This window comes from Hylobates moloch, unplaced genomic scaffold (assembly GCF_009828535.3).
Source record: "Hylobates moloch isolate HMO894 unplaced genomic scaffold, HMol_V3 SCAFFOLD_1, whole genome shotgun sequence".
Lineage (NCBI taxonomy): Eukaryota > Metazoa > Chordata > Mammalia > Primates > Hylobatidae > Hylobates > Hylobates moloch.
The window spans coordinates 220197809-220224726 of record NW_026652276.1 but is presented as its reverse complement, the minus strand read 5'-3'; the positions used below and the strand labels follow the sequence as shown (position 1 = coordinate 220224726).

The 26918-nt window shown below is 38.8% G+C and overlaps 1 protein-coding gene across 2 annotated transcripts in view; it reads right to left on the bottom strand.

Moving 5' to 3' along the window:
* Positions 1 to 26675, bottom strand: part of IFT56 (intraflagellar transport 56) — a 55003-nt gene extending 28328 nt beyond the window's left edge. The window contains exons 1-9 of one of the 2 annotated variants that reach the window (XM_032761889.2): positions 26591 to 26675; positions 25662 to 25799; positions 22172 to 22264; positions 20113 to 20227; positions 17502 to 17551; positions 12523 to 12668; positions 11431 to 11602; positions 4639 to 4713; positions 426 to 528 (exon numbers count right to left, since the gene is read on the bottom strand). In XM_032761889.2, coding sequence (XP_032617780.1) covers positions 426 to 528; positions 4639 to 4713; positions 11431 to 11602; positions 12523 to 12668; positions 17502 to 17551; positions 20113 to 20227; positions 22172 to 22264; positions 25662 to 25799; positions 26591 to 26593 — 895 coding nt within the window. In that variant the 5' untranslated portion in view covers positions 26594 to 26675. Of the gene's footprint in view, positions 1 to 425; positions 529 to 4638; positions 4714 to 11430; positions 11603 to 12522; positions 12669 to 17501; positions 17552 to 20112; positions 20228 to 21869; positions 21946 to 22171; positions 22265 to 25661; positions 25800 to 26590 lie in introns of those variants that run through there. The other variant, XM_058427101.1, reaches the window with a different exon arrangement.
* Between the last annotated feature and the right edge of the window lie 243 nt (positions 26676 to 26918).

Here is a 26918-nt window from a genome sequence, read left to right as displayed (position 1 = left end):
TTGGGGTACAAAGAAACAGAAAGGCAGACAATCAAAGCAAATAAGAAACAGTTAATACTTTTTCCAAAAGACACAAGAAAATGTGAATGTACATTATACAACGGGGAAACTAGAAAAAGAAAAAAGAACTATAAGGGAAGGGGAGGAAAAACAATGAAAAAGAAAGAATGGATAGAGAATAAAGGACGGAAAAATAAAAGGAAAAAAGAAAAAGCAGAATGAGGGAGAAGGTAGGAGGCGACAGAAGAGGAAAGAGGATAAAAAAAGGCACAACAAATAACCACCAATAAACTTGTTCTATGAACTCGTTGCAAATATATTTTTGGAAGTATGAATTTAAAAAGTGAAGCAAATAGTTCCATCAGACATATTTAACTATTCTAAAATATCTCATTGTAAGTAAGACCAGGACAAATTTTTCTTACCTTGACGAAGGTAGTAAATCACCAAGTTTAGCCTAGCTTCAGGAATGACATCAACTAGGGGAGGTAAAACCTGCAAAGCCCCTTCACCTCCTCGGAAAACAACCTAGAGATACAGAAATCATGCTATTATGGCAATAATGATGTATATATTTATTGGTGACAATGTTTAAGGAGCTGGCACATATAACTGGGTTCATGATATTCAACTAAAATAGTTCTGGGAATCAGTTGATATATTGAGAACTTTTACTATTGGCTGAATTTATTATTGCCTACGTAATCCCTATGCTTCTTACCATCTCTCTTCTTTTCTTTCCTCTCTGCTTTTGATCCTTCTTGACAGCCTTGTCATAATTAAACATTTTATTTTTAACCCTATGTAAAACCTACCTCCATTATCATTCTCTCTATACCCTTGCCCTTCTTTTGTATTCGCAGCACTTATATCCTTATTTTATTGTATATTTCTTTATCTGTTTATCTGTTACATCCACCAGAATATAAGCTCCATATGGCAAGGAACTTTGCATTTACTGTGTATTCCTAGCCCCGAGAACTGTGACTAGTATAGTCGGCACTCAGTTATTTTTTGAAAGGACGAATATATTTTTGAAGCTCTATTTATACATATAACCTTGACCTCATTGAAAGAAAGCCATGATCTAAATTATAACAATATACATCTACTGTATACTCACAAAAATTTAAATTAAAAAGATTAAAACATAAAATTATTATAACTATGAGAAATAGAATAAAAGCATAACCCTTATTGTGTACATCTCTTTTCCTCTTCATAAGAACTGCAGAAAACTCCTAAAGTACCCAATAATTAACAAAACTCTTTTCTAGGCAGACATTCTAAATCAAAAACTCCATGATGGAATTTATATATCCTTTCTGAGCCTGTTTCCTCATCTCTAAATGGCATTAGTAATGCCTACCTTTCAGGTTATTATGAGGATTAAATGAGCACAAGTGGGCTAAATGTGTGGCACATATTTCAGTGTTTCATTGAATTAATTTAGTAAACATTCATTAGCGTGTACTATATGCCCACTACTGTAACAAGCACAGGGGTTATAGCAGGAACAGGCCACTCCCCTGTCACCACAGACTAGTCAAGTGGGGACAGACCTCCATAAAGCAAGCAAATAAATATGTTACCAGGTGATAATAAGTGTTACAGAGAAAAGCTTAGAAATCAAAACAAACAAACAAAAAAATCCATGAAAGGACAATTTATTTTGTGTACTGTTGTATTTCTAGAGCCTAGCATAGTGTCTGGAATGTAGCAAGCTGTTTCACAAATAAATGCACAGAAAGCAAGGTCATCCAGCATGAACTACATAATCTCTTCTCTCGATCCTGAAATATCTATTTAGTGATCTTTTTTGGTTCCTTTTTCAGATATTCCCTTCTTTTGCCAAGATTCATTCACCTGTCTTCTTGATCCCATGACTTCTAACTCCATCTGAACCTCTTTTCTCCATTAATTATTGTACCTTCAATCTTCCCAAAGCCCTGGTCCTACTTCTCACTTTAAACACACACAAGGGGTTTTTGTTCTCTTGAAAAATCTTCCACTTGGCCCCACTGTTTCCTCTGGATAGTGCCCTATTTTTCTCTTTTCTTTCAATGCCACACTTCAAAAGTATGTTGCTTACTGCTTCTACTTTCTTCTCATCCTCACACTCCTTAACCTCTCAAAACATTGGCTTCTGCTCTCAGTATACAAATAAACTCACTCTCAGGAGTCACAAATTAATCTCTTTAGCCAAATTCGATGGACTTTTCTGTTCTCTTGCTCCCATGATGTGTCTGCAGTTTTGACACTGATGCCTCCAAGATGCCAATAATAACAACAATGCCATTTTCTTTTTTTTCTTTTTTTTTTTTAGACGGAGTCTCACTCTGTCACCCAGGCTGGAGTGCAGTGGTGCGATCTTCGCTCACTGCAAGCTTCGCCTCCCGGGTTCGCACCATTCTCCTGCCTCAGCCTCCCGAGTAGCTGGGACTAAAGGCACCCACAATAACGACCGGCTAATTTTTGTATTTTTAGTAGAGACAGGGTTTCACCATGTTAACCAGGATGGTCTCGATCTCCTGACCTCGTGATCCGACCGCCTCGGCCTCCCAAAGTGCTGGGATTACAGGCGTGAGCCACCGCGCCCGGCCTATCAATGCCATTTTCTAAATGCATACTGTGTGAAGCACCTTACACATATTACCTCATGTAATCTTCCCAAAAAAAAGCAAGATAAGTACTTTTTTTTTTTTTTTTGAGACGGAGTGTCACTCTGTCGCCCAGGCTGGAGTGCAGTGGTGTAATCTTGGCTCACTGCAAGCTTTGCCTCCTGGGTTCAAGCAATTCTCCTGCCTTGGCCTCCTGAGTAGCTGGGATTACAGGCGCATGACACCACGTCCTGCTAATTTTTGTATTTTTAGTAGAGGTGGGGTTTCACCATGTCGGTCAGGCTAGTCTTCAACTCCTGACCTTGTGATCCACCCGCCTTGGCCTCCCAAAGTGCTAGGATTACAGGCATGAGCCTCCGCACCCGGCCAAAATAAGTACTTTCATTTTCCCTATTCTACATATGAGAACACAGACTCAGCAATGTTAAGTGACTTACTCAAAGTTACAAAGCTAGTACATGGTAGAACTTGATTTTGACCTCAAATCTAACTTCAAAAGTTGATGTTTTTTAACAACCACTTATATTGCCCTGATATTTTTCAGGTTTAAAAAAAAATAAAAGTAATATGTGTTCATTGGAAAAAACTTAGAGTATTATGAAAGAAAAATTTCCATATCGTTACTTCTCTTTCTAATCCTACTCTCTAAGAATTATCCCTATTTCATATGTTCCTTTCAGTCATATATTCATATAGTGGTTCTTTACCTTAGCTGTACATTATATCCACCTGGGATGCTTTCAAAAAAATACTGATAGCTGGGCTCCAGACCAACCATTAAATAAGATTACCTGGGGATGGGGCCCATGCATCATTAATTTCGAAAGCCTCCCAGGTGATTAAAATGTGCAGTTGTAAATGACATTACATTATCTAGATGCTTCTTCTTGTTTGCCCTTTCTTGTCTCATTTGTTGATACTCCTTCCTCCTGTCCCATAAATACAGATGCTGTTTTGGAACCATATTTTTCTATTTTTAATCCTTTTTACAGTATTTATTTCACTTCAGCAATTGAAAACCTTCCATATTAATCTGTCAAGACTCTTACAATAACTCCTAAATCTATTCTCAAGTCTTTATCTTTCTCCAAGCTTAAATTCCAGACTACTATATAACCCATAATTCTCCAGAAAAATTAATCTGGTTTCAATTTAGAAACTAAATTTGAAGTTAAAAGATTAGATGCAGAAACTCATAGTAGTAACTATCCAAATAAAACTGTATCTGCGATGGAGGCCTGAACTAGTGAAGAAATGGAGTAAATATAAGATACTGTCAACAAGAAGAGAATAGGATTTAGTAACTGAATAGAGATTGGAGATAAAGAGAAGGGGAGTCTAAAACAGCTGGGGTTTACTGGAAGAATTGGTACTACAAAAAGGAATAGAGAAATCAGAAGGAAAAAGCATAGTTATTATTACTGCCACTTTTGGATGAAGAATCTCAGTAGTATTAGTTGATTTGCCCAGTGTTCCCAGGTATCTGAATTGAGAGCAGCTGTTCTGCATCTCACTATATTACTTGGTCAGCAGAATCATAATCTAGCCCTAAACCCAACCACCCATCCAACTTGAGTGTCTGCTATTCCCCAGTACAAATGTACTGTTCTAGTAAGATCAATCTGCTCACAATCTTTTACATATGTCAGCCTCATTCTAGCTCCATGTCCTTGACTAGAATGAACTCTCAGTCATCCTTCAAAGATGCAAAAATATTTCCCATTTATTTTAAACCACAGGGGGATATGTTCCTTTGTCTTGCTCAAAAAAACAGACACCTGGATCTACACTGCCTTGTGCTTCTTTCCAAATATTAAATATATTCCTGTTCTCACAAGGATTTCCTTAAGGAAACAGATTAGTACTTTAAAACTTATCTCCTCCACAGTGAGGAGGGGTTCCTTTGGAGTAAAGCATTATTTGCTGGGGCATCTCCTTTCATTCATCTTTCTAATTGCTGTGATGTACCAAAGCAGAATAGGACTGAACTCAGTCGAGATGGGAAATCATTATTCACCAGATTGTGCCTGATGAGTTCTTTAGCAAATTCAAAGGATGAAGAAGCATTGTCCATCAAGCTTTTGAGTTCTGCCTGAAATTTAAAAAAGAAAGGCTTATGAAAATGACAAGTGTATAGTTCTTATACCATATATTGACACAATGGTTTATAATTTACAAGGAATTTAACATGCTATTTCATTCGATCCTCATGACTCTAGGTCAATGTAATTATTATTATCCACATTTTCAAATGAGGGCAATAATAAATGGAAACAACGAGGCTTATAAAAGTTAAGGGACTTGGGCCGGGCGCAGTGGCTCATGCCTGTAATCCCAGCACTTTGGGAGGCCAAGGCGGGCAGATCACAAGATCAACAGATCGAGACCATGTTTCCTCTGGTCAACGTGGTGAAACCCCATCTCTGCTAAAAGTACAAAAAAATTAGCTAGGCGTGGTAGCGCGCGCCTGTAGTCCCAGCTACTCAGGAGGCTGAGGCAGGAGAATCACTTGAACCTGGGAGGCGGAGGTTGAAGTGAGCCAAGATTGCGCCACTGCACTCCAGCCTGGTGACAGAGCGAGACTGTCTCAAAAAAAAAAAAAAAAAAGTTAAGTGACTTGAAACTTATACTAAGCAGCAAGTTTGAAAACTGGGATACTCAAGTCTGAAGACTCCTAGAGTTAGTTTTTTCTTTCAGTGTCAAAGGTGATTAACAAGCTAAGCCTTAAACAACTAAGGTTGATTCTTTAATCTGAAAGGAGATGTTAAGAAATCCTCCTTTCATCCCTTTTCTATTTCTATTAGTAGGTTGCTAAGCTTTTCTGGATAAAATCATTAAATTCTTGATTGTTCTTCACTAACTACCACAAACTCATTCTGCCTGATCTCATAGTTGGGAGTGCATGTCTGCTCAGCAATTTTTTTTTATCACTCTTCTCTTGTCCACAGTACAATTCCAAAGTTTTGGGTAGTATTAGTTTACATCAGCAGTTTTCAAGCTTTTTGGTCTCAAGATCCCTTTTATACTCTATAAATAATCTCAAAGAATTTTTGTTTATGTGGGAAATAGCCATCAATACTTATCATATCAGAAATTAAAACAGAAAATTTTAAGTATTCAATTCATTGAAAATGGCAGTAATAATATGCCTTAAAATATGTTGGAATTAACATTTGGTCTCAATTTCAGAGCAACTTGTCATTACTGAAGATAAAAAAATTAAATTTTTTAAAAGTTTAAAAATAACAATAATAAACCCCACTATATATTGACATACATATTTTTTACTTTAAGAAACTGTACTTATCAAATCAAAAATTTAGTGAGAACAGTGTTATTGTTTTACATTTTTTGCAAATATCTTTAATGTCTGGCTTAACAGGGGATAGATGGATTGTCATATCTGTATCTGCATTTGATCTATTTTAAGACCATATGGTGCCAGGTGACAAAGACAAAAAAGAAAGCCCAATACCAGCACAAGGTGGGAAGTCTAGTGAAAGACCCTTCCCACAATCAGCAGGAACTACTAAAGAGCTACACTGGCAAAGGAAGGATAAAATGGAATTTTCTATGAACTTTTTGGGGACCCCTTGTACATAAATTAATAAAATAAAAAAACAGTTATATAATAGGATTTTTGAAAGTTGATTTTTGAAAAGACTAAAAAAATGTGAAAATGTAAATGAAATTGTCAAATTTTTAGAAAAATACAACTTACCAAAAATAACACAAGAAGAAATAGAAAACATGCATAGTCCTATAACCACTAAAGGAACTGAATTAGGTAATTTAAAATCTTCCAAACCTAGACAGTTTTGTCAATGAGTTCTACTAAACATTTAAGAAATATAAAAGCCAATCTTATACAAACTTTTCCAGAAAATAGAAACATATGGTACCTGCTTCAATTCATTCATTTTCCTTTGAGATAATCTTTGCACCAAATCCTGACAAGAACTATACCAAAAAAGGAAATTATAAACCAATCGAACCAATATGTATTGATGCAACAAATTAAATAATAGCTATCTAATATGTGATATGTAAAGAGAAGAATGAACCATGATGAAGCTGGGTTTATTCTGGTATAACATTGATTTTTAAAATATTCTGTTTTTTGAGACAGGGTCTCACTCTGCCACCCAGGCTGGAGTGCAGTGGCACCATCTTAGCTCACTGCAACCCCTGTCCCCCAGGCTCAAGTGATCCTCCCACCTCAGCCTCCCAAGTATCTGAAACCACAGCCACATGCCACCACACCAGGGTAATTTTTGTATTTTTAGTACAGATGGGATTTCACCATGCTGTCCAGGCTGGTCTCAAACTCCTGACCTCAAATGATCCGCCTATCTCAGCCTCCCAAAGTGCTGGGATTACAGACATGAGCCACCATGTCCAGCCTAAAGTTGATTTAACAGTAGAAAATACTTCAAATAATTTGCCACAAGAATAAAGGAAAATGATATGACTGTCTTAATAGACGAAGAATACAAGATGTTATACTTCAACATCTGATCCTTATAAAACCTCTTAGCAAATTAACACTAGAAGGGAAGTTCCTTAATCTGATAAAGGATATCTTTAAAAATCTACATTAAACATCATACTTAATGATGAAATATCATCAAAAGCTTTTCCTTTGAGATAAAAAACCTTACAAGGATATTTCCTTTTTTACTTTGTTTTTGTTTTTGTTTTGAGATGGTGTCTAGCTCTGTCGCCTAGGCTGGAGTGCAGTGGCATAGTCTTGGCTCACTGCAACCTCTGCCTCCCAGATTCAAGCCATTCTCCTGCCTCAGCCTCCCAAGTAGCTGGGATTACAGGTGCATGCCACCATGCCCGGCTAATTTTTGTATTTTTAGTAGAGATAGGATTTCACCATGTTGGTCAGGCTGGTCTGGAACTCCTGACCTCGAGTGATCTGCCTGCCTCGGCCTCCCAAAGTGCTGGGATTACAGGCATGTGCCACCACGCCCAGCTAATTTTGTATTTTTAGTAGAGATGGGGTTTCACCACGTTGGTCAGGCTGGTCTCGAACTCCTGACCTCAGGTGATCCATCCAGGTTGGCCTCCCAAAGTTCTGGGATTACAGGCGTGAGCCACCGTGCCTAGCCAGAAATGGTTTCTTAAGATACAGAAAGCACTAAACATAAAGAAAAAGATCAATGTGACTATGTTTCAGCCTATAAAATCTTTAATAATTACAAATATTTACTGACAGTTTACCATGTATATCAAGTTAAGGACTTTACATACCTCATACCATTTAATCTTCACAAGAACCTACAATGAGTCAATACTATTTTTTCCCTGTTTTACAGATGATGCTTAAGGAAGTTAAGTATTTCACCTGAAGTCACATAGCAACTATGCCAGGGTTGAAATTTGGGTCTATCCGATTCCAAGCCCAAACTCATAATCACTACCCTAGAGGCTGTGCCAGTTTTGGGGGAAAAGTTCTTCAACTCTTTAGTCTCTAAAACCAGCAGCTTTCTCCTCCTTTTTTATTTTATTTTTTTAAACCAGCATCTTACATTCAATGTTTCTATTTTTTCATCATCTACTTGCCATCCTTTCTGCCACACCCTCTATGAGAATTCTCAATCTGAGTTGTTACTCACTCACTCCTGATCTCCTTGCAACCTAGCTTCAAGCTCCAATAATAATGATATCCTGTGGCTCACGCTTGTAATCCCAGCACTTTGGGAGGCCGAGGGGGGTGGATCACGAGGTCAGGAGATCGAGACCACGGTGAAACCCCGTCTCTACTAAAAATACAAAAAATTAGCCGGGCATGGTGGCGGGCGCCTGTAGTCCCAGCTACTTGGAGAGGCTGAGGCAGGAGAATGGCGTGAACCCGGGAGGCGGAGCTTGCAGTGAGCCGAGATTGGGCCACTGCACTCCAGCCTGGGTGACAGAGCGAGACTCCGTCTCAAAAAAAAAAAAAAATGATATCCTAATCAGATAAGGAAATGTAGGAAACTCTAATTAAAATGGCCTTTTCTCAGTCTTCATTTCTGCTGACCTTTTGTACCTCCTCCTTCTTTTAAATGTGATTCTCCTTAATTTGTCAGTCATACTTTTAATTTCTCATTCAACAAATAAGTAGTTGGCATCAACTTTGTGCAAGCATTGTGCTCAGTCCTGGGACACAAATGTCAAAAGACACAGTCTCAACCATCAATGAGCTTGTTTAGATTGAAGATAGTTAGGCAACTGACAAATAATAAGCAGAATGGAGACATTTTGTGTGTGTGTATGGCAGGACATTTTAGTGGTTAAGTCTATGTTGGAGTCAGATAGACAAAAGTTTGAGATTTGAATTTGCCACTTGTTATGTTAGTTGCATAAGCCTGAACAAGTTACTCAAAGTACTTTAAGAACTAAGTCAATCATTACAAATTATTTCCTGTTTACTTTAGAAAAGCAGGATGCTATTGGTGTTTGTGAGAGACTAAACAATATAATATAGACCCTGTTATACAAGTTAGAAGAGTGTCTGAATTTAAATAGCTTATTAAAATTATAGTAATTAAACATAAACTCTATCTTACTGCTACCAAAAAAAGGTTCTTCTGGTACATTTGACATAGCCTTCTACTGCTGGAGTACATTATAAAATCAATATATAAACTACATTGACACAATTTCAAAGGAAAAAGCTTGTCTTTTGGGGTCAGAAGTACACTCTGATGTCCTAACTTGGATAATTCTAGGTGTATACTATAGATAGGATATTGAGTAACCATACTATGGAAATGACATATACAGACAAAATGTAAACATTTAATAAATTGGACCATACACCAAAATTGGTAAATTTCCCCAAGACTGATTGACTCCAGGTAGAAGGGCAAGAATGTATTTCATTTATTTGTTCTTACTAATGGGTGAAAACTCTAAAGACACCAAATTGCTAATTCAGTCTATTACTAAACTGCTGATGCTGGAAACAAGCCAATTAGGCAGACTTGGGGGACTCTTTAGTTGAAATGACTATTATCCCAAGAATGTATTTTATTTAATATATAAGTATATATTACGTGCTCAAGTGTATACTAAGTAATTCAGTTTGGAGGGCAAGGGTAGGATTTTTAAAGTTTGACACATGCAGAAATTTTACATTTAAATTTTGGTGGCTTCTGACATCAACTAAAGTAATAACCATGTTAAATTATCTATTTATATCCATATATTTGTATATAGATATAGTGTAGAACATATTCTCTATTCTTTATCTATGTATGTATCTACCTATATCTATATATGTATATATGTGTATATGTTAAATAAAATTATGTTATTAAAATGTTAGTAAAGTTACATGTTATTTAAAACATGTTAAATTAAATAAAAAGAGGTAATAATCTATGGCCTCCTGTGTTTTCTCGATTTCCTACAAAACGAGAACTACAATAGCCTCTAACCACAGGCTTGTCAGGGAAATTAAATAATGGATTTAAAGTGTTCTGCATGGTGCCTACAAGTTAGCCAATTTCTAAGTATTTATAAAATGTCCACTATTTTTGCCTCTTGGGCTAACCTTAAAAAAGAAGTTGACGTGTACCAAGCAGAGAAAGAAGGAAGTCATTCCAGGAGTGAGAATGCTGCACACAAAGCTATGGTGGTAAGACAGTATGACATGTAGAACAAATTCAGTGGTTGGACTGAAGATAACAAGACTGACTAAAGGCAGGAACACTATTTAAAGAGCCAAAATAAGAGGTGAGAAACTCCTGGATTAGAATAGTGGCCAAGGAGAGGAAGGGATAGATAAAAGCTATATCTAGGATGTATAGCTGATAGGAACTAAGGGATGATTATATGGAGATGAAGAAGAGAGCCAACAGATATGCCAGGTTTCTTTCTTTCTTTCTTTTTTTCTTTGAGACGGAGTCTTGCTCTGTCGCCCAGGCTGGAGGGCAGTGGAACGATCTCGGCTCACTGCCAGCTCCGCCTCCCAGGTTCACGCCATTCTCCTGCCTCGGCCTCTCCGAGTAGCTGGGACTACAGGCGCCCGCCACCACACCCGGCTAATTTTTTGTGTTTTTAGTAGAGATGAGGTTTCACCGTGTTAGCCAGGATGGTCTGATCTTGTGATCCACCAGCCTCGGCCTCCCAAAGTGCTGGGATTACAGGCGTGAGCCACTGCACCCAGCCCAGATATGCCAGGTTTCTAATGTGGTTTACTGGATGTATGTTGGTGACATTCAATCACAGAGCCACACACAGATTCTAGAGGAAGAAGCTGAAGCATTTGTTTTTTGGTTTTTGGGTTTTTTTGAGACAGAGTCTCGCTCTGTCGCCTAGGCTGGAGTGCAGTGGCTCAATCTCGGGCTCACTGAAACCTCCGCCGGCCCCCAAACCCCCCAGGAGCTGGGATTACAGGCATGCGCCACCACACCCGGCTAATTTTTTGTATTTTTAGTAGAGATGGGGCCGTGTTGGCTAGGCTGGTCTCAAACTCCTGGCCTCAAGTGATCTGCCCACCTCGGCCTCCCAAAGTGCTGAGCTACAGCGCCCGGCCAGAAGCATTTGGTTTTAAACATAAGCATTTGGTTTTAAATGTAAGGCATCTCAGTAAAATAATCTACAATTTAATGGACATAACACAGAGAATTCAGAAGTCAACATTCTTTTTAGAATACCCGATAAACATATAATTAGGTTCTTATAGAATCACACTGGCAATGACAAAGGGATATTAATCAAGAGTTACAGATAACAGAGTTTCATGAATAACTTGGAAAGTATAAAGTAATTCAAATTGGAATGAAGTACATTAAAAACACACTTCCATCAATACCTCCGCTGCTCTGCCATTGTAAAGGCGAAAATGATTACAGGCTTTAAGATTGAGTGCGATGGTACTATCAGGAATTTGCTGAAGGTAAACAGCCAAAACTTCTTGAGACACATCATAGTAATCCAACTTGTAGTAGCAAAGGGCTACATAAACATTGAGGGCAAGGTATTCCCTATTAGATGAAAGAATTAGGGTTAACCATTTAAGTCTACTTCACGGAAATGTCAAATTACAAAGCTCAAATGGACAAGGCAAAGAGGACAGTTCATGAACCTGCCTTATGAAGAAAGAGGGCAAGATATAATCAGTATAATTTTTTTCTTTTCGCATTGCAATATTTGGGTGTTTTGATATAAGTAGAGTGAAAGATGACAACCAGAGAAGGGAAAGTTCATGCTGTTCATACTGAAAAACTAATATATGCAATAATTGAACATAAACACAAGCACACTCCACACAGAAGACCAACAGACAAGACATGTAGGCTTGACGGCTGGAAATGGAAGCAGGTAGGAGACTAAGAAGGTAATGCAAAAGAGGATGGAAGGAAGGGGGATGAGATATTTTTGGGAAGGGAGAGAGAGGCCAAGTGTTTAGTGATAAAGTTGGAATGTAAATTCTTAAGAATGGTTTGTATCTAATTTTGCCAGCAAGTTACCTACAATGTAACTATAATACTAAGTTTGATACATCTAGACCATACATTTCAACCGGGGTAATATCATAATCACCCCCAAAGGGGAAAAATTGGTTCTTAATGGGAGGATGAAAAAATCATACTCATTTTATATGTAAAGCACAGTTATACATATAGTACATAAATGGATATATATTAATATACATCTATCAGTATATTAAAATTTCATGGGAGGGCAATTGGGGGAAAAAGTCTTTTAGAAGGGTGACAATGCACAAAAAGGTAGAGAAAGCCTGATTTAGACAATATCTAATTCTTAATCTCACCAAATTATCAACTAAAGAGATTTGAACACATAGTGGTACTAGATCCAGAGGACACTAGATTCTCAAACTAGTTACAGAAGAAACTAACAAAATGAAAGAAATGTAGAGTAGGCATAAAAGGACACAGACCTGTTATCTAGCAGTATTCGCTTATATATATCTATAGCTTCTTGGTAGTGAGATCGCATATAGTGGATTGAGGCCAAACTGAGTTGATCTTCTGTGACATCCTGAAGATTTTGATGAAAGCTCATCAATTTTTTCTCATCATTAAACTAAAATTGTGAGAGTGAAAAAGACATGTAAAGATTCTTATTAGTGTTGTTAGAGAAATCAATATCTATGTGATAGAGATTTTAACTCTTCCTTCTTTAGCCATTGTGTCTCTCTCTTCTTCCTATTTCCCTTAGGTTCTTTGTCTTCTACTTCATTTCTCCTGCAAAGAAAGAATGGAAATAGCCTCTGGAGGCATAGCTTGACAATGACAATGGAAAGCCCTTAGGTTACAGTTAATATTATTTGACCCCTCCCCTTATCTTTTCTTTTTCTTTATATTTTCTCCCTTTCCTTTTTTCTTTTCTGTCTACTCTCTTTACTATTACCTGGTAACATTTTTAATCCGTTCTTTCTTTTTTTTTTTGAGACAGAGTCTTGCTCTGTACCCCAGGCTGGAGTGCAATGGCACGATCTTGGCTCACTGCAACCTCCGCCTCCCAGGTTCAAGCAATTCTCCAGCCTCAGCCTCCCAAGTCCCTGGGATTACAGGAGCACGCCACCACGCCCGGCTAATTTTTTGTATCTTTAGTAGAGATGGGGTTTCACCATGTTGGCCAGGTTGGTCTCAAACTCCTGACCTTGTGATCTGCCCACCTCGGCCTCCCAAAATGCTGGGATTACAGGCATGAACCACTGTGCCCAGCCAATCTGTTCTTTCATATCTCATTCTTCTTGGTAGACAATAGGGAATCAAAATGTATTTCTCATCATGTAACCTAGTGTACTCAATTTTTAATTTCCTGCTCTACATTTTTTCATCCTTTCTTCAGTTACTATACATTGTTGTTGTTTGAGATTGTCAGAATTCTATCCCAACCTTGTAATGCTTATTTCGTTAGACGGCTGCTGCAAATATTAGTTGCCTTTTGCTTATATATGGGGCAGAACAGATATATTTTTGACAGTGACCCTTAATATGTAGATTGCTCACTCCTGCCTGTTACAGAGAATGACTTATTAGCTTAAAAATTTGTCTGTAAAGAATTAGCTGTAAAGAATTGTCTTCTGTAGACTATCTAGTTACATGGAAAAATGTTCATGATACACTTTTAAGTGAAAAGCCTGGTTATAAAACAGAATATACACTATGATCCAAATTTGGCAATATATAGATATATATACACACATAAAAATACAAATTTTTTAAAGACTGGAAGAAGAGAGAGTAAAATATTACAGTGTTAGCTCTATGTGGCAATCTTACATGAAATCTTGATTTTTGTATGTATGTAATTTGCTATTTCCTAAAAGTACTATGATGAACATGTATTATTTTTATAATCAGAAGAAAAACACGATAAAATATATTTCTTTAAATTCAAAGACTTTCACTACTAATAATATTAGAGTAGCTTATAGTATGCAGTGCTCCCACCAAGAACATCTAGAAAATCTTAAAAACTACTGAAAAATCTGTGTAAAAGGGGCCAGGGCAGTGGCTCACACCTGTAGTCCCAGCACTTTGAGAGGCTGAGGTGAGCAGATCACTTGAGCTCAGGAGTTTGAGACCAGCCTGGGCAACATGGTAAAACCCTGTCTCTAAAAAAATTAGCTGGGCATGGCGGTGCACACTTGTAATCTCAGCTACTTGGGAGGCTGAGGCACAAGGATTGCTCAAGCCTGGGAGGCAGAGGTTACAGTGAGCTGAGATGGCGCCATTGCACTCCAGCCTGGGTGACGGGGAGTGAAATCCTGTCTCAAAAAAACAAACAAAAAAAATCTGTGTGAAGGGTTCAGAGAGCTACCAAGTGAGTGAAGACTTGAGATACCAAGATCCCAAGCAGAACAAAAGTGCAAAGAGGTGATTCTGATATTTAGTACCATTTTTTCTCTAATGGTACCTACCAATTCTCAATTGGTGGCTGAGTTGCTGAAAATTAAGCAGAGCTTCAAGAAGTCTTATGGGCTTAATGGACAAAAAAATAGAGATTGGGGCCCACCAAGCTATCAGTTGGGACCATTGGAAAGCTACCCTAGAAACAGAGGTAAAATGGAAACAGACCAGCTTTAAATTGTTACAATCTCTGACAGGTATCGTTGATTTGCCCCTTTTATATGTGCCTGCCAGAAGTAAAAGTAAATTCTAAATCCTCTCTGGAAGAAGACAAAAGCATCCAGAGACTCAAATTATCTCTATATATTTTAATATACAATAGCCAGCATTAAACACAATATTGCCAAGCAAACCAGGAGATAAGAAAATTTGACTGAAAACCAGGAAACAGCTGTCTACTATTGGAATTACTAGACATGGACTTTAAAAATAACTGTTATCAATATATTTAAGAAATTAAATTTAAAATTAGGAAATTTTAACTGGAAATTAGAAATTTAAAAAGTAATAAAATGTAAATTCTAAAAATAAATACAATAACTGAAATTAAGAACGAAATAGATAAATGGAATAGCTGATTAGACACAGCTGAAGGACGATGATTAGTAAAATAAATTTCTGCAGGAAATATACAGAAAATGTGACAAAGTGTTTACATGTGATACAAATAAAAGGTCTATATACATACATATTACTGGGAGCCTAGAAGGAAAGAAGAGAGTATAGAGCAGAAGCAAAATTTGAAGTAACAATGACCAAGGATTTTCTAAATTAAAAAAAGAAAAGACCTCGAGCAAGCACTATGAACCTGATGTAGTGTAATACAAAGAAAACCGTATCTGGGAATATTATAGGAAAAGTGCTAATAACAAAAACCAATGTATAAATCTTAAACATGATCAGAAAAAAACATCTTCATAGGAGCAACAATAAGACTGATGGCTAACATCTCAGTAGAGACAAGGACCTAGGAAGCAATAAAGCAATATCTTCAAAATGCTAAGCAAAAATAATTACCTACCTAGAACTCAACACTGAGAAAAAAATCCTTTAAAAAAGATAGTCAAATAAAAATATGTTTAGACAAAAACTGAGAGAATTCATCACCACTAAAGGAAATATTAAAGGAAATTCCTCAAATGGAAAATGATTTTAGATAGGAGCACAAACATGCAAGAAGAAATGAAGAGCAATGGAAAAGATAAATATGGCTAATTATAAATGAATATTAACTGCATAAAACAGTAATAAAACAGTCTTATGGGATTAGAAACATATAGACACTTCAAATGTATTTCAAATTTGCACATAAGATGGAGAGTAAATGAGTTTAAATGATCTAAGGTCCTTTAATTTTCTAGAAATTGGTAAAAGTACTAATCAATATCAAACTTTTTAATATGCAAAAGACACATGATATGGTAACTGCTAAAATAATATTAAGAATGTACATAACTAGCAAGCAAATTGAGGATAAATACATAGTTTTTAAAATCAATCCAAAAAAAGACAAGAAAGGAGAGAAAAAGGAACATAGACCACATGGACCAGCTGGGCAAATAGAGAACTAATAATAGGATGGCAGTTATGAAGCTAACCGTATCTGTAAATACATTAAGTAAATGGATTATATACTAGAGTGTTTTTTTTAATAAAGATTTTAACTGGATTTTAAAACCCACAAAACTCATTTATATGCTGTTTATAAGAGTCACCTTAAATTTAAGGACGTAGAAAGGTAGAAAGTAAAAGGATAGATGAGAGATATAATAGGCAAATGCTACCCAAAAAAGCTAGTATAGCTTACAAATATGACAAAGAGAAATTTTTTAGAGATGAGAGATATTTCATGATAATATATGTTTCAGTCTACTAGGAAGACATTATTGCTAGATAGTCTACTAGCAATTCTAAGTTTGTGTGCACTTAATGACAGAGTCTGCAAAACATGTAAAGCAGAACTAAAAAGAGAAAGAGACAAAGTGACAATTACCATGTGGAATTTCTAAATGTACCAAAAATAATTATTTTCATATAATGCCTGTGGATGATTAAACTTTCTGTAAAACAACTTAGCAATATCAATTAAAAGCTTTAAAGTTGCTCATATCCAATAGGTATGTCCATTTCTAGGATGTTCAGAATGACATTTTTATAAATTTTTAAAATTATAAATAATCTAAAAGTCAAATAACTAAGAAACGTTGAATAAATAATGGCACATATGATGCATTTGGTGGAATGCTATAAAACAATTTTTTAAATAAACAATTATTTAAAATTTTAAATTTGAAAAATTATTTAAAAATAATTTTATCATTATCAAAATTTTTACAAAATTATACAGCAATTCTGAAAAGTGTATATTTATTTCTAGGAGTCAGGAGAAGGAGACTCTGAGTCTGCTTCCTAAGAGATAATAGGATAGTTGACACAAACTAAACTTATTTTTTTTTTTGAGACAGAGTCTCGCTCTGTCGCCCAGGCTGGAGTGCAGTGGCACGATCTCGGCTCACTGCAACCCCCGCCTCCTGGGTTCAAGTGATTCTCCTCCCTCAGCCTCCCCAGTAGCTGGGATTAAAGGCGTGTGCCACCAAGCTCAGCTAATTTTTTTTGTATTTTTAGTAGACACATGGTTTCACCATGTTGGCCAAGCTGGTCTCGAATTCCTGACTTCAGATTATCTGCCCGCTTCAGCCTCCCAAAGTGCTGGGATTACAGGCGTGAGCCACCATGCCCAGTCTAAACTTCTTATATGACTGTTGCTTAAGGAGAAATAAAACCTAACATCTCTGAATAAATTCAGCAGGTAAAGAACATTGATAGAGGAGAAAATATCAATTTCTCCTCTATACAATTAACAGTTATATTCCACTTGTTCTACAAAACCATTAACAAGAATTTCTAATTAAGTATCTCTCACTAGTGTTAGTAACAAGAAGGAAGAAAAATAAAAATATTTTTAAAACAAAAAAATGTGAAATGAGAACATAAATACCTTGTGAGCCAAGTGGAAGAGGAGGCGGTTTTGGAGTCGGCTTTTTGAAGCTGAAAAAAAAATCCAAGCTGCTTATTAAAGAACTCAACAGTCTAGCAGTCACTTGTAGGAATGAAATGAGACTCGGATGAATCTTCCCAAACCTTACTTATCTGATCCTAATATGTCTCTGCTAGAATACATAGTGTTTGAGTCTGGTCTCCACCTGCAGTAGCAAAAACAGCATCAAGAACTAGAAGAGAAATGTGCTAAGATTCTGCTCTTCTCCACTGCTTGTTCTACCTGATCCTATTACGGTGATCCACGACGCAACACTCCACACACAGGGTTATAGTAGCAGCCCGCCTCTGTGTTGTTCATATACCAAACCAAACAGTGGTAAGAGACAACCACGGTCATCTCAATGTGTGTATGAATCCACTCTCATTCACCTCTTAGTCCCAGTATTCTTTGTTAATTCCTTCTGATATCTCCTTTTCCACAATTATACTGCCATATTTTCCTAAATACTAGCCCAGTCTCTATCCCACAGATTTTCTAGCATAATTATGTGCCATACTGAAACAGGCAGTCAAGCAAAAATGTTAACAGCTTTTAAGTTCCAAATCTCCTTTACACTCTTGGAAAACTTTCTGATTCTGGATACCCGATTTTTTTTTTTTTTTTTTTGAGACGGAGTCTCGCTCTGTCGCCCAGGCTGGGGTGCAGTGGCGCAATCTCGGCTCACTGCAAGCTCCGCCTCCCAGGTTCACGCCATTCTCCTGCCTCAGCCTCTCCGAGTAGCTGGGACTACAGGTGCCCGCCACCACGCCCGGCTAATTTTTTTGTATTTTTAGAAGAGGCGGGGTTTCACCGTGGTCTCGATCTCCTGACCTCGTGATCCGCCCGCCTTGGCCTCCCAAAGTGCTGGGATTACAAGCGTGAGCCACCGCACCCGGCCTCTGGATACCCGATTCTATCTCTTTTACAGAAAAAGTCATACTTCAATGCATAAGAAAGAAAAAAAAATATGGAAATAGAGATAGCTACCACGATCACCTTATATGTGTCTAACACTGTTCTTAGCACAGATAAAGCCTAGAAATATGAGATAAAGTAAGTAATATAAAAGACCTTATAACTAAATTAGGAAAAACTACATTAGTACATATGAAATAATTTGGGTGCAAATCAAGAGAGGCTTTGCTGGGCGTGGTGGCAGGCGTGTCTGTAGTCTCAGCTACTCAGGAGGCTGGGGCTGGAGGATGGCTTGAACCCAGGAGTTTGAAGCTATAGCATGCTATGCTCAGACCTATGAATAGCCACTGTACTCCAGCTTGGGCAACATAGTGAGACCCTGTCTTTTTTTTTTTCAGAGTCTTGTTCTGTTGCCCAGGTTGGAGTGCAGTGGCGCAATCTCGGCTCACTGCAAGCTCCACTCCCCGGGTTCATGCCATTCTCCTGCCTCAGCCTCTCCGAGTAGCTGGGACAACAGGCGCCCACCACCACACCCGGCTAATTTTTTTGTATTTTTAGTAGAGACGGGGTTTCACCGTGTTAGCCAGGATGGTCTCGATCTCCTGACCTCGTGATCCGCCCGCCTCGGCCTCCCAAAGTGCTGGGATTACAGGCGTGAGCCACTGCGCCCGGCTGACTCTGTCTCTTTAAAAAAATTAAAAAGTCTTCAAGTTCCATGTTTGCCATGAATTTGGGCTGAAATTCTTTATATGTATAAATTAATTCTACCTCGAATACATTTTTCCCTATCAAACATTACAGTGCCCACTTTCTCTGCATTTCCTTGACCTTAATTTGGTTCATACTTTAACAAACTTTTTTTTTTTTTTTTTTTTTTTTTTTGAGGTGGAGTTTCACTCTTGTTGCCCAGGCTGGAGTGCAATGGCGCGATCTGGGCTCACTGCAACCTCCACCTCCCGGGTTCAAGTGATTCTCCTGCCTCAGCCTCCCGAGTAGCTGGGATTACAGGCATGCACCACCTTTTGTATTTTTGTATTTTTAGTAGAGATGGGGTTTCTCCATGTTGGTCAGGCTGGTCTCGAACTCCTCACCTCAGGTGATCTGCCCACCTTAGCCTCCCAAAGTGCTGGGATAATAGGCGTGAGCAACCGCGCCCAGCCATCTTTAACTTTTTCTACCATGTTTCCCTTTTATTCTTATTTTTAAATTTGAGTACAATCGCCCTGAGATGAATATCATATGTAAGAAAGCAGAAGGGATGATTTCTGGATTCTTCAAACTGAAATTGCTGGGTTTCTCACTTAGAAACAGGAAAAGCAGCCATAAAGTCCACAGCCATAAGAGCCTGAACAAAACTATACCTAACTACCACCAACAGCATGCCCACCCTCCTGTGATGGGGCCTAAGAAAGACACATGGACCTTTTTCTTCTTTTGTCCTTCTGTTTTTTGGCTGTAGCCTGGTGGGGCATAGCACTAACTCTCTCTTTAAACATAGTTACTCTAATCCAATATTCTTTGAGGATTAAAGCTATTTTTTTAGCTTTCTAATATCAATTTTTTTTCTCAAGAGAAGAAGGAATACATTGTTTTAAAATCTTCAAAACAACTCTTAACTATGAATGAAGAATATCAGATATAAGAGCCCCTTTACCTTTAAATCCAGCTGCTTCAGCTTGTTTATACATCCCAAGAAAGAAGTAGGTGCAAGCTAGGTTCACCCAGACTTCAGAATTACAATTTTCCTCTTTTGTAGCATTTTCGTATTCCTGAAATATATAGTAAGCAGTGATCTCGTTTTGGCAGCAAAGCAATTGATGGGCCATTCTTCCATAATGGAATAGGATTTCATACTGAGATTAAGCAACTTCACATTTAGGGAATCCTACACACTCTGCAATTATTCTATCCTGAAAAGGTTAAATACTGAAGCTAAAGCTCAGTCCTGCATCTGCAGGGCTATTGTCCATATAATCTTATACTTGGTGGTTTTTGTCCCCCAATTAATACTGATAGGGACTAACAAACAGTAGAAACAAAAAGTAACTGAAATATTTTATTTCTGCTAACTTAAAAAGACATACAAGATACCCTTTAAGAAATTCACACATTCTTAAAATCTGATGGCTTTAATACACTACAAGTTTCATTTCATTCTAATTGTTTTCTGGCTTTTTTGGCATTGAGGGGGCCTTCATATTTTTAAAATGTTTTGTTTTTCCTGCCAAGGACACTTTCTAAGACTCACTTTGTTAGTGACATTTTCCATATACTCTCACTTTTTATCAGTCTTTCCCAGGTGCCTTTATTTCATTTTCTTACTACAAGTGGGTTGTTCTTTCTATCCTCCTATGCCTTTTACTAATACTACCAGCCTCTATTCTGTCCTTTTCACATCTTCCCTTTTCCTTCACCAACTTTGTTCCTTTGTTCTTCATCTCGCCTCCTCATTACCTGTCCTTGAATATTTTCATTTTAGTTATGAAGGTTCTTCAAATTTGCTTAGATTACATCTTGGGAATGAGAATATGTAGGAAATGTGGCTGGGCGCAGTGGCTCACGCCTGTCATCCCAGCACTTTGGGAGGCCGAGGCGGGTGGATCACGAGGTCAGGAGATCGAGACCATCCTGGCCAACATGGTGAAACCCCATCTCTACTAAAACACATAAAAACTTAGCCGGGCATGGTGGCGCATGCCTGTAGTCCCAGCTACTCGGGGGGCTGAGGCAGGGGAATTGCTTGAACCCAGGAGGCGGAGGTTGCCGTGAGCCAAGATCGCACCACTGCATTCGAGCCTGGGTGACAGAGCAAGGCTCCTCAAAAAAAAAAAAAAAAAGAAAGTAAATCCATAATCCTATTGATTAATTATTGTAGATGAGTAGGGTTTACAATGACCAAGAAAAACAATTTCCCCAAAACAATTCTACTTGTAAAAATATAAATATAATCATTCCTATGTCTAAAAATAACCAAGCAAAGGAAAAGTGAAATTCTCTTGAGAGAAGACTCATGAAAGTTTTTATCAAAATGGCTTAATTTCCCTGTTCTGAAGATTGACTTAATAAATGCTAATACCAATATGTTGTACAATCTCATTAGTATGCATGTAAAAGTAAAACGTACACAAGATACATGTACATATACAGTAGCCCTCCTTTACCCACAGGGGATATGTTTAAAGATCCCTAGTAGATGCCTGAAATCTTGGATAGTACTGAATCCTATATATATTATGTTTTTTTCCTATACATACACACCTGTGATAAAGTTTAATTTATAAGCTAGGCACAATAAGAGATTAACACCAATAATGGATAATAGAACTATAACACTATATGGTAATAAAAGTTATGAGGATGTGGTCTCTTTTGCTCTCTCTCTCTGAAAATATCTTATTATACTGTACTCACCTATTTTTAGACTGAGATTGACCTTGGGTAACTCAGATGGACCTCGGGAAGCAAAACCATAGACAAGGGGGAACTACTGTAATGGAACATATTAACATCAGATGATTACTGAAGCCATAAATTTTTAAAAAGTTAGTGGTTACCTTCATTAACAAGTATAATTGAGGAATGCAAATAGGTAACTTCTTTTTGTTTCCTTCTGCATTGTTTGAATTTTACCATGAACATGTATTATTATAATATAAAGTTTAATAACATTTTAAACACAGTTCTGTTAGGAAAAAAAATTTTTTTACACTAACCTCCAGAGCTCTTTTGTAGTCACCCAGATGAAAGGCACAATATCCAATCCACAAATTAGTATCCTCTTCTTCTTCCCCAACATGACGTTTGAACTTCAGGTTAAAAATGTATTTAAAAAACATGAAAATTTTGAATAGTAAACTCTCTGTTTAAAAAAAAATGCTATGTTGGGTTACTGACGAACAACAGGCAATCTAAGTATTAGAAACATGACAATATGAGGTTTAATTAAACCTATACCTACAGGACAAGTATCTTCTAATTGTCACAGAAATTTATATTTTCAAGTATTTCATATATGGCTTTCTGTATTTACTGATATTATACTCCAGAAAGCATTTGAGTTGCCTAACAATTCTGGGTGATATATAAGGAAGAGAATTATGTAAAATATTTAAAGCCAAATAACTGAAGGTTAGAGAGGCTGAACCATGAACTCAAGGCCACACGGCCAGCATGTGTGCTGGCAGGGACTTAAAGAAATGCCTGACTCCAAAGCCCGTGTTGTCACCCTCCATGCTCTACTGCATTTAACCTCCCGCTTGAGTCCTGTTGCATTAACACACGCATATATTTACTAATAGGTTGTAACCTTTCACTGAGGACAAGCCATTAAATCTTTCTATTACCCTTGAGCAGGCTAGCTTACAAGGCCTACAAGAGTTAAGGATGTTCAGAAGACTTGGCCTCACTTATGTCCATTGTGAACAAATATTTATGAATTCCTCAGCCAACAAAAGAAGAGCCTTATTTTGGAGGAAAAGACTGAGACCTTGACGGAGAATTCTGAATTTCCATGGTAAGATGAGCTTTTTTTCACTCTGCAGGGTGTAAATCAAATAGGGAGCCAACACATATTTACGGAGCATCACTATAGAACTTCAGGTGCCTCAGTCATTACAAGATGAAGACATCCCTTTGATATTTTCTTGTCTCGGCTGAGAATTTACTCCTGTAGCTAACTCTACAACATTAGAAATCCTCCTCATACCAAATGCTATGAATTTGAGTATCGTGCATTAATTCTAGAGAAATTCTCATGTGAGGTTTCCCTGAATTCCCTGGAGCTACAGGAAAGCCCATGAGACTTCCTTACTCCAAACCATAGCAGTTTCCATTCCCACGCAGCAGGGTACTCCAACTAACGACCTAAGAATGTGAGCAAAGAGCACAGCCTCCCTGCCAACTTAAAGGCAGCCTGGCCCTGTAATCCCAGCATTTTGGGAGGCCAGAAGCAGGAGGATCCGTAGAGCCCAGGAGTTCAAGACCAGCCTGGGCAACATGGTGAGACCCCTGTCTCCACACACACACACAAATAGCCAATCAAATGAAAATTAGCCAGGCACAGTGGCACGTGCCTGTAGTCTCAGCTACTTGGGAGGCTGAGGTGGGAGACTTGTGTGAGCCCTGGGAGGTTGAGGCTGCAGTGAGCCACCATCACGCCACTGCATTCCAGCCTGGGTGACAGAATGAGACCCTGTCTCAAAAATAAAATAAAATAAATAAAGGCAACCTGGTGTTATACAATAAGGAAAATGTGGTCACTGTCTTAGAGAAAAAAGAGGAAAACAGACTGATGAAAATAGATACATACATAGCACTCAGTCCACTGATTCACAGAACTAGAAGGTTCTTCCATGCCAACTCCCCCACTGTAAAGATGAGAAAGCTGATGCCCAAAAAGCTAAACAACACGCTCAATGCCAGAGCACTTAGTAAGAAGGCAAACTAGGCCGGGCGCGGTGGCCCACGCCTGTAAGCCCAGCACTTTGGGAGGCCAAGGCAGGTGGATCACCTGAGGCCAGGAGTTTGAGACCAGCCTGGCCAACATGGTGAAACCCCATCTCTACTAAAAATACAAATATTAGCCAGGTATGGTGGCAGGCACTTCTAATCTCAGCTACTCAGGAGGCTGAGGCAGGAGAATTGCTTGAACCAGGGAGGTACAGGTTGCAGTGAGCTGTTGCGCCATTGCACTCTAGCCTGGGTGACAAGAGTGAAACTCCATCTCAAAAAAAGAAAAAAGAAAAAAAAAAGAAAGTGAACTATCCATGGAAGATGGAGAAATATATGTAAACCTAATTATAACAATTATTAATGGTAGATTCAGAGTAATATAGATGGAGCAGCATTTTAAGAGAAATGAGTGTGGCATAACAAAACCAGACCATGCTGTCAGAACTCTTCATTCTTTGGTGCAACCCTTCACCCTCCTATAACATGTGTTTCCCACAAAGCAGTTTTTCAAAGCGTAGTCTCCTGGGACCATTTCCATCAGAAGCACTTAGACTACTCACCTTAAAATGCAGATTCCTGAGCACCACTGCAGACCTAGAGCAGAAGCCCAGGAATCGATATCTTATTAAGTACCCTAGGTAATTCCAATGTATATTAAAAGGTGAGAACTACTGCCTTGGAGATTTGAAATATTTTCTGGGGCTATATTTTCAACCATAAGCATGTTAGAATTATTTAAATTTGATCAAAATTTTAGAACACATAATAGGAAAAAATCATACATTGAACAAGGGTTGGGATAAGCAATGTGTGAAATGACATTGTATTAAATATCCCTTCATATTTTTAGATTGTAATCACCATTGGTGAACTAGACATACTCAAAAGTGGCCCTCAAGAAATAAGTTTTTTTGGTTTGTTTGTTTTGTTTTGTTTTGTTTTGTTTTGAGACAGAGTCTTGCCTCGTAGCCAGGCTGGAGTGCAGCGGCATGATCTTGGCTCACTGCAACCTCCGCCTCTCGGGTTCAAGTGATTCTCCAGCCTCAGCCTCCCGAGTAGCTGGGACTACAGGCACGTGCCACCACGCCCCGCTAATTTTTGTATTTTTAATAGAGACGGGGTTTCACCATGTTGGCCAGGATGGTCTCGATCTCTTGACTTCGTGATCTGCCCGCCTCCGCCTCCCGAAGTGCTGGGATTACAGGCGTGAGCCACCACGCCCGGCCAAGTTTAGTTTTTTTAGTTCATTTTTTATCAGGTTTATAGTTAACTTGGAATTTGGAATCTGTGCCTGACTAGATTTACAGGGGATTTGTACAGGAAGCCCCAGAATGCACCCACCTATTTCTCTTTTTTTTTTTTTTTTTTTTTTTTTTTTTGGCGACAGAGCGAGACTCTGTCGCCCAGGCTGGAGTGCAGTGGCGCAATCTCGGCTCACTGCAAGCTCCGCCTCCCGGGTTCACGCCATTCTCCTGACTCAGCCTCTCCGAGTAGCTGGGACTACAGGCGCCCGCCACCACGCCCGGCTAATTTTTTGTATTTTTTAGTAGAGACGGGGTTTCACCATGGTCTCGATCTCCTGACCTCGTGATCCGCCCGCCTCGGCCTCTCAAAGTGCTGGGATTACAAGCGTGAGCCACCGCGCTCGGCCTGCACCCACCTATTTCAACAGCATAGCAACCAGCATTCACCCAAGCATTCATCTACAGTCTGGTATTCATACGCTAAGAAGCAACGTTCTTTGGGCATTACCTCCAACAGGGTAATAGCTCCAGTGAAATCTCTTTTTGAAAGTAGCTCCTCTAGTTTTGGAATCTTCCTATCTTTCTTCTTTCTTTTGTCAGTGTGCTGTACGCCTCTGCCTACAGCAGGTTTGGCCCTTGAAAGCATCTGTAAAAGAAACAAAGACAGCTGTATGGTCCAATTCTGATTATCAGATTTAAACTGAGAATGACAGCTCTGTAATTTATAAATCAAGGCCGGGCCCAGTGGCTCACACCTGTAATCCCAGCACTTTGGGAGGCCAAGGCAGCGGATCACGAGGTCAGGAGTTTGAGACCAGCCTGGTCAATATGGTGACACCGCATCTCTACTAAAAATATAAAAATTAGCCGGGCGTGGTGGCACGCGCCTGTAGTCCCAGCTACTTGGGAGGCTGAGGCAGAAGAAATGCTTGAACCTGGAGGCGGAGGTTGCAGTGAGCCGAGATCACGCCACTGCACTCCAGCCTGGGCGACACAGCGAGACTCCATCTCAAAAAAAAAAAAAAATCATAAGTCAAATCCTTAACAACGAACCCCAGGGAAGCCTATTCAAACTCGTTTTGTAACAAGTATTCTACTAGAAGAGCCATCACCCAATACTTTGGAAGGACCAAAAAGCTATTCCTAACTTTATCTTCCCTGGCTAGAGATGCTTTCGCACAGCTTCTGTCATCTCAGCTTTCCCTTCCTCTGCTTCCCATCCCACGAGTGGTTTAGACTGGGTAAACGGAGAAGCAGGAGGGAAGAAAGCATCGAGGTATTTACAGTTGCATCTCTGTCCCCCGTGGGAACACGGGGAGAGCTGGTGATTACCCTCTGCGGACACACCTAGACTTTACACAGAAGTGTGCTGGGAACCTCTAATCGCCAGCCTCAGGACCTACTCAAAGTACTCCCTCACTATTCAGAGCCACTAACCATCTTGACGTCGGTCTTGTGAGTCCCCTCCAGATAGCAAAGGCCGCTCCTCAGCGTTTCGCCGCATCCACACAGCACGCTCTGTCTCCACGGCAACCCCGCCGGGAGGCTGGTACGTATGAGAGAAAAGCTCGTTGGAGAACCAGCGCCCGCGGCTTCTTGGTTCCGTGCAGCTTCTGCAGCGGAAGAGCAGAGGTTCCTCTTGGGAGGAGAGCGTCGTTCTCTGTGCTGATAGCGAAAGTTTGGTTGTGTCTCTATTTATGAGTTTACTTTAGGAAAAGGCGAATTGGAATGGCATTGTTTTTCAAATGCAAGTTTTCTGGGAAAT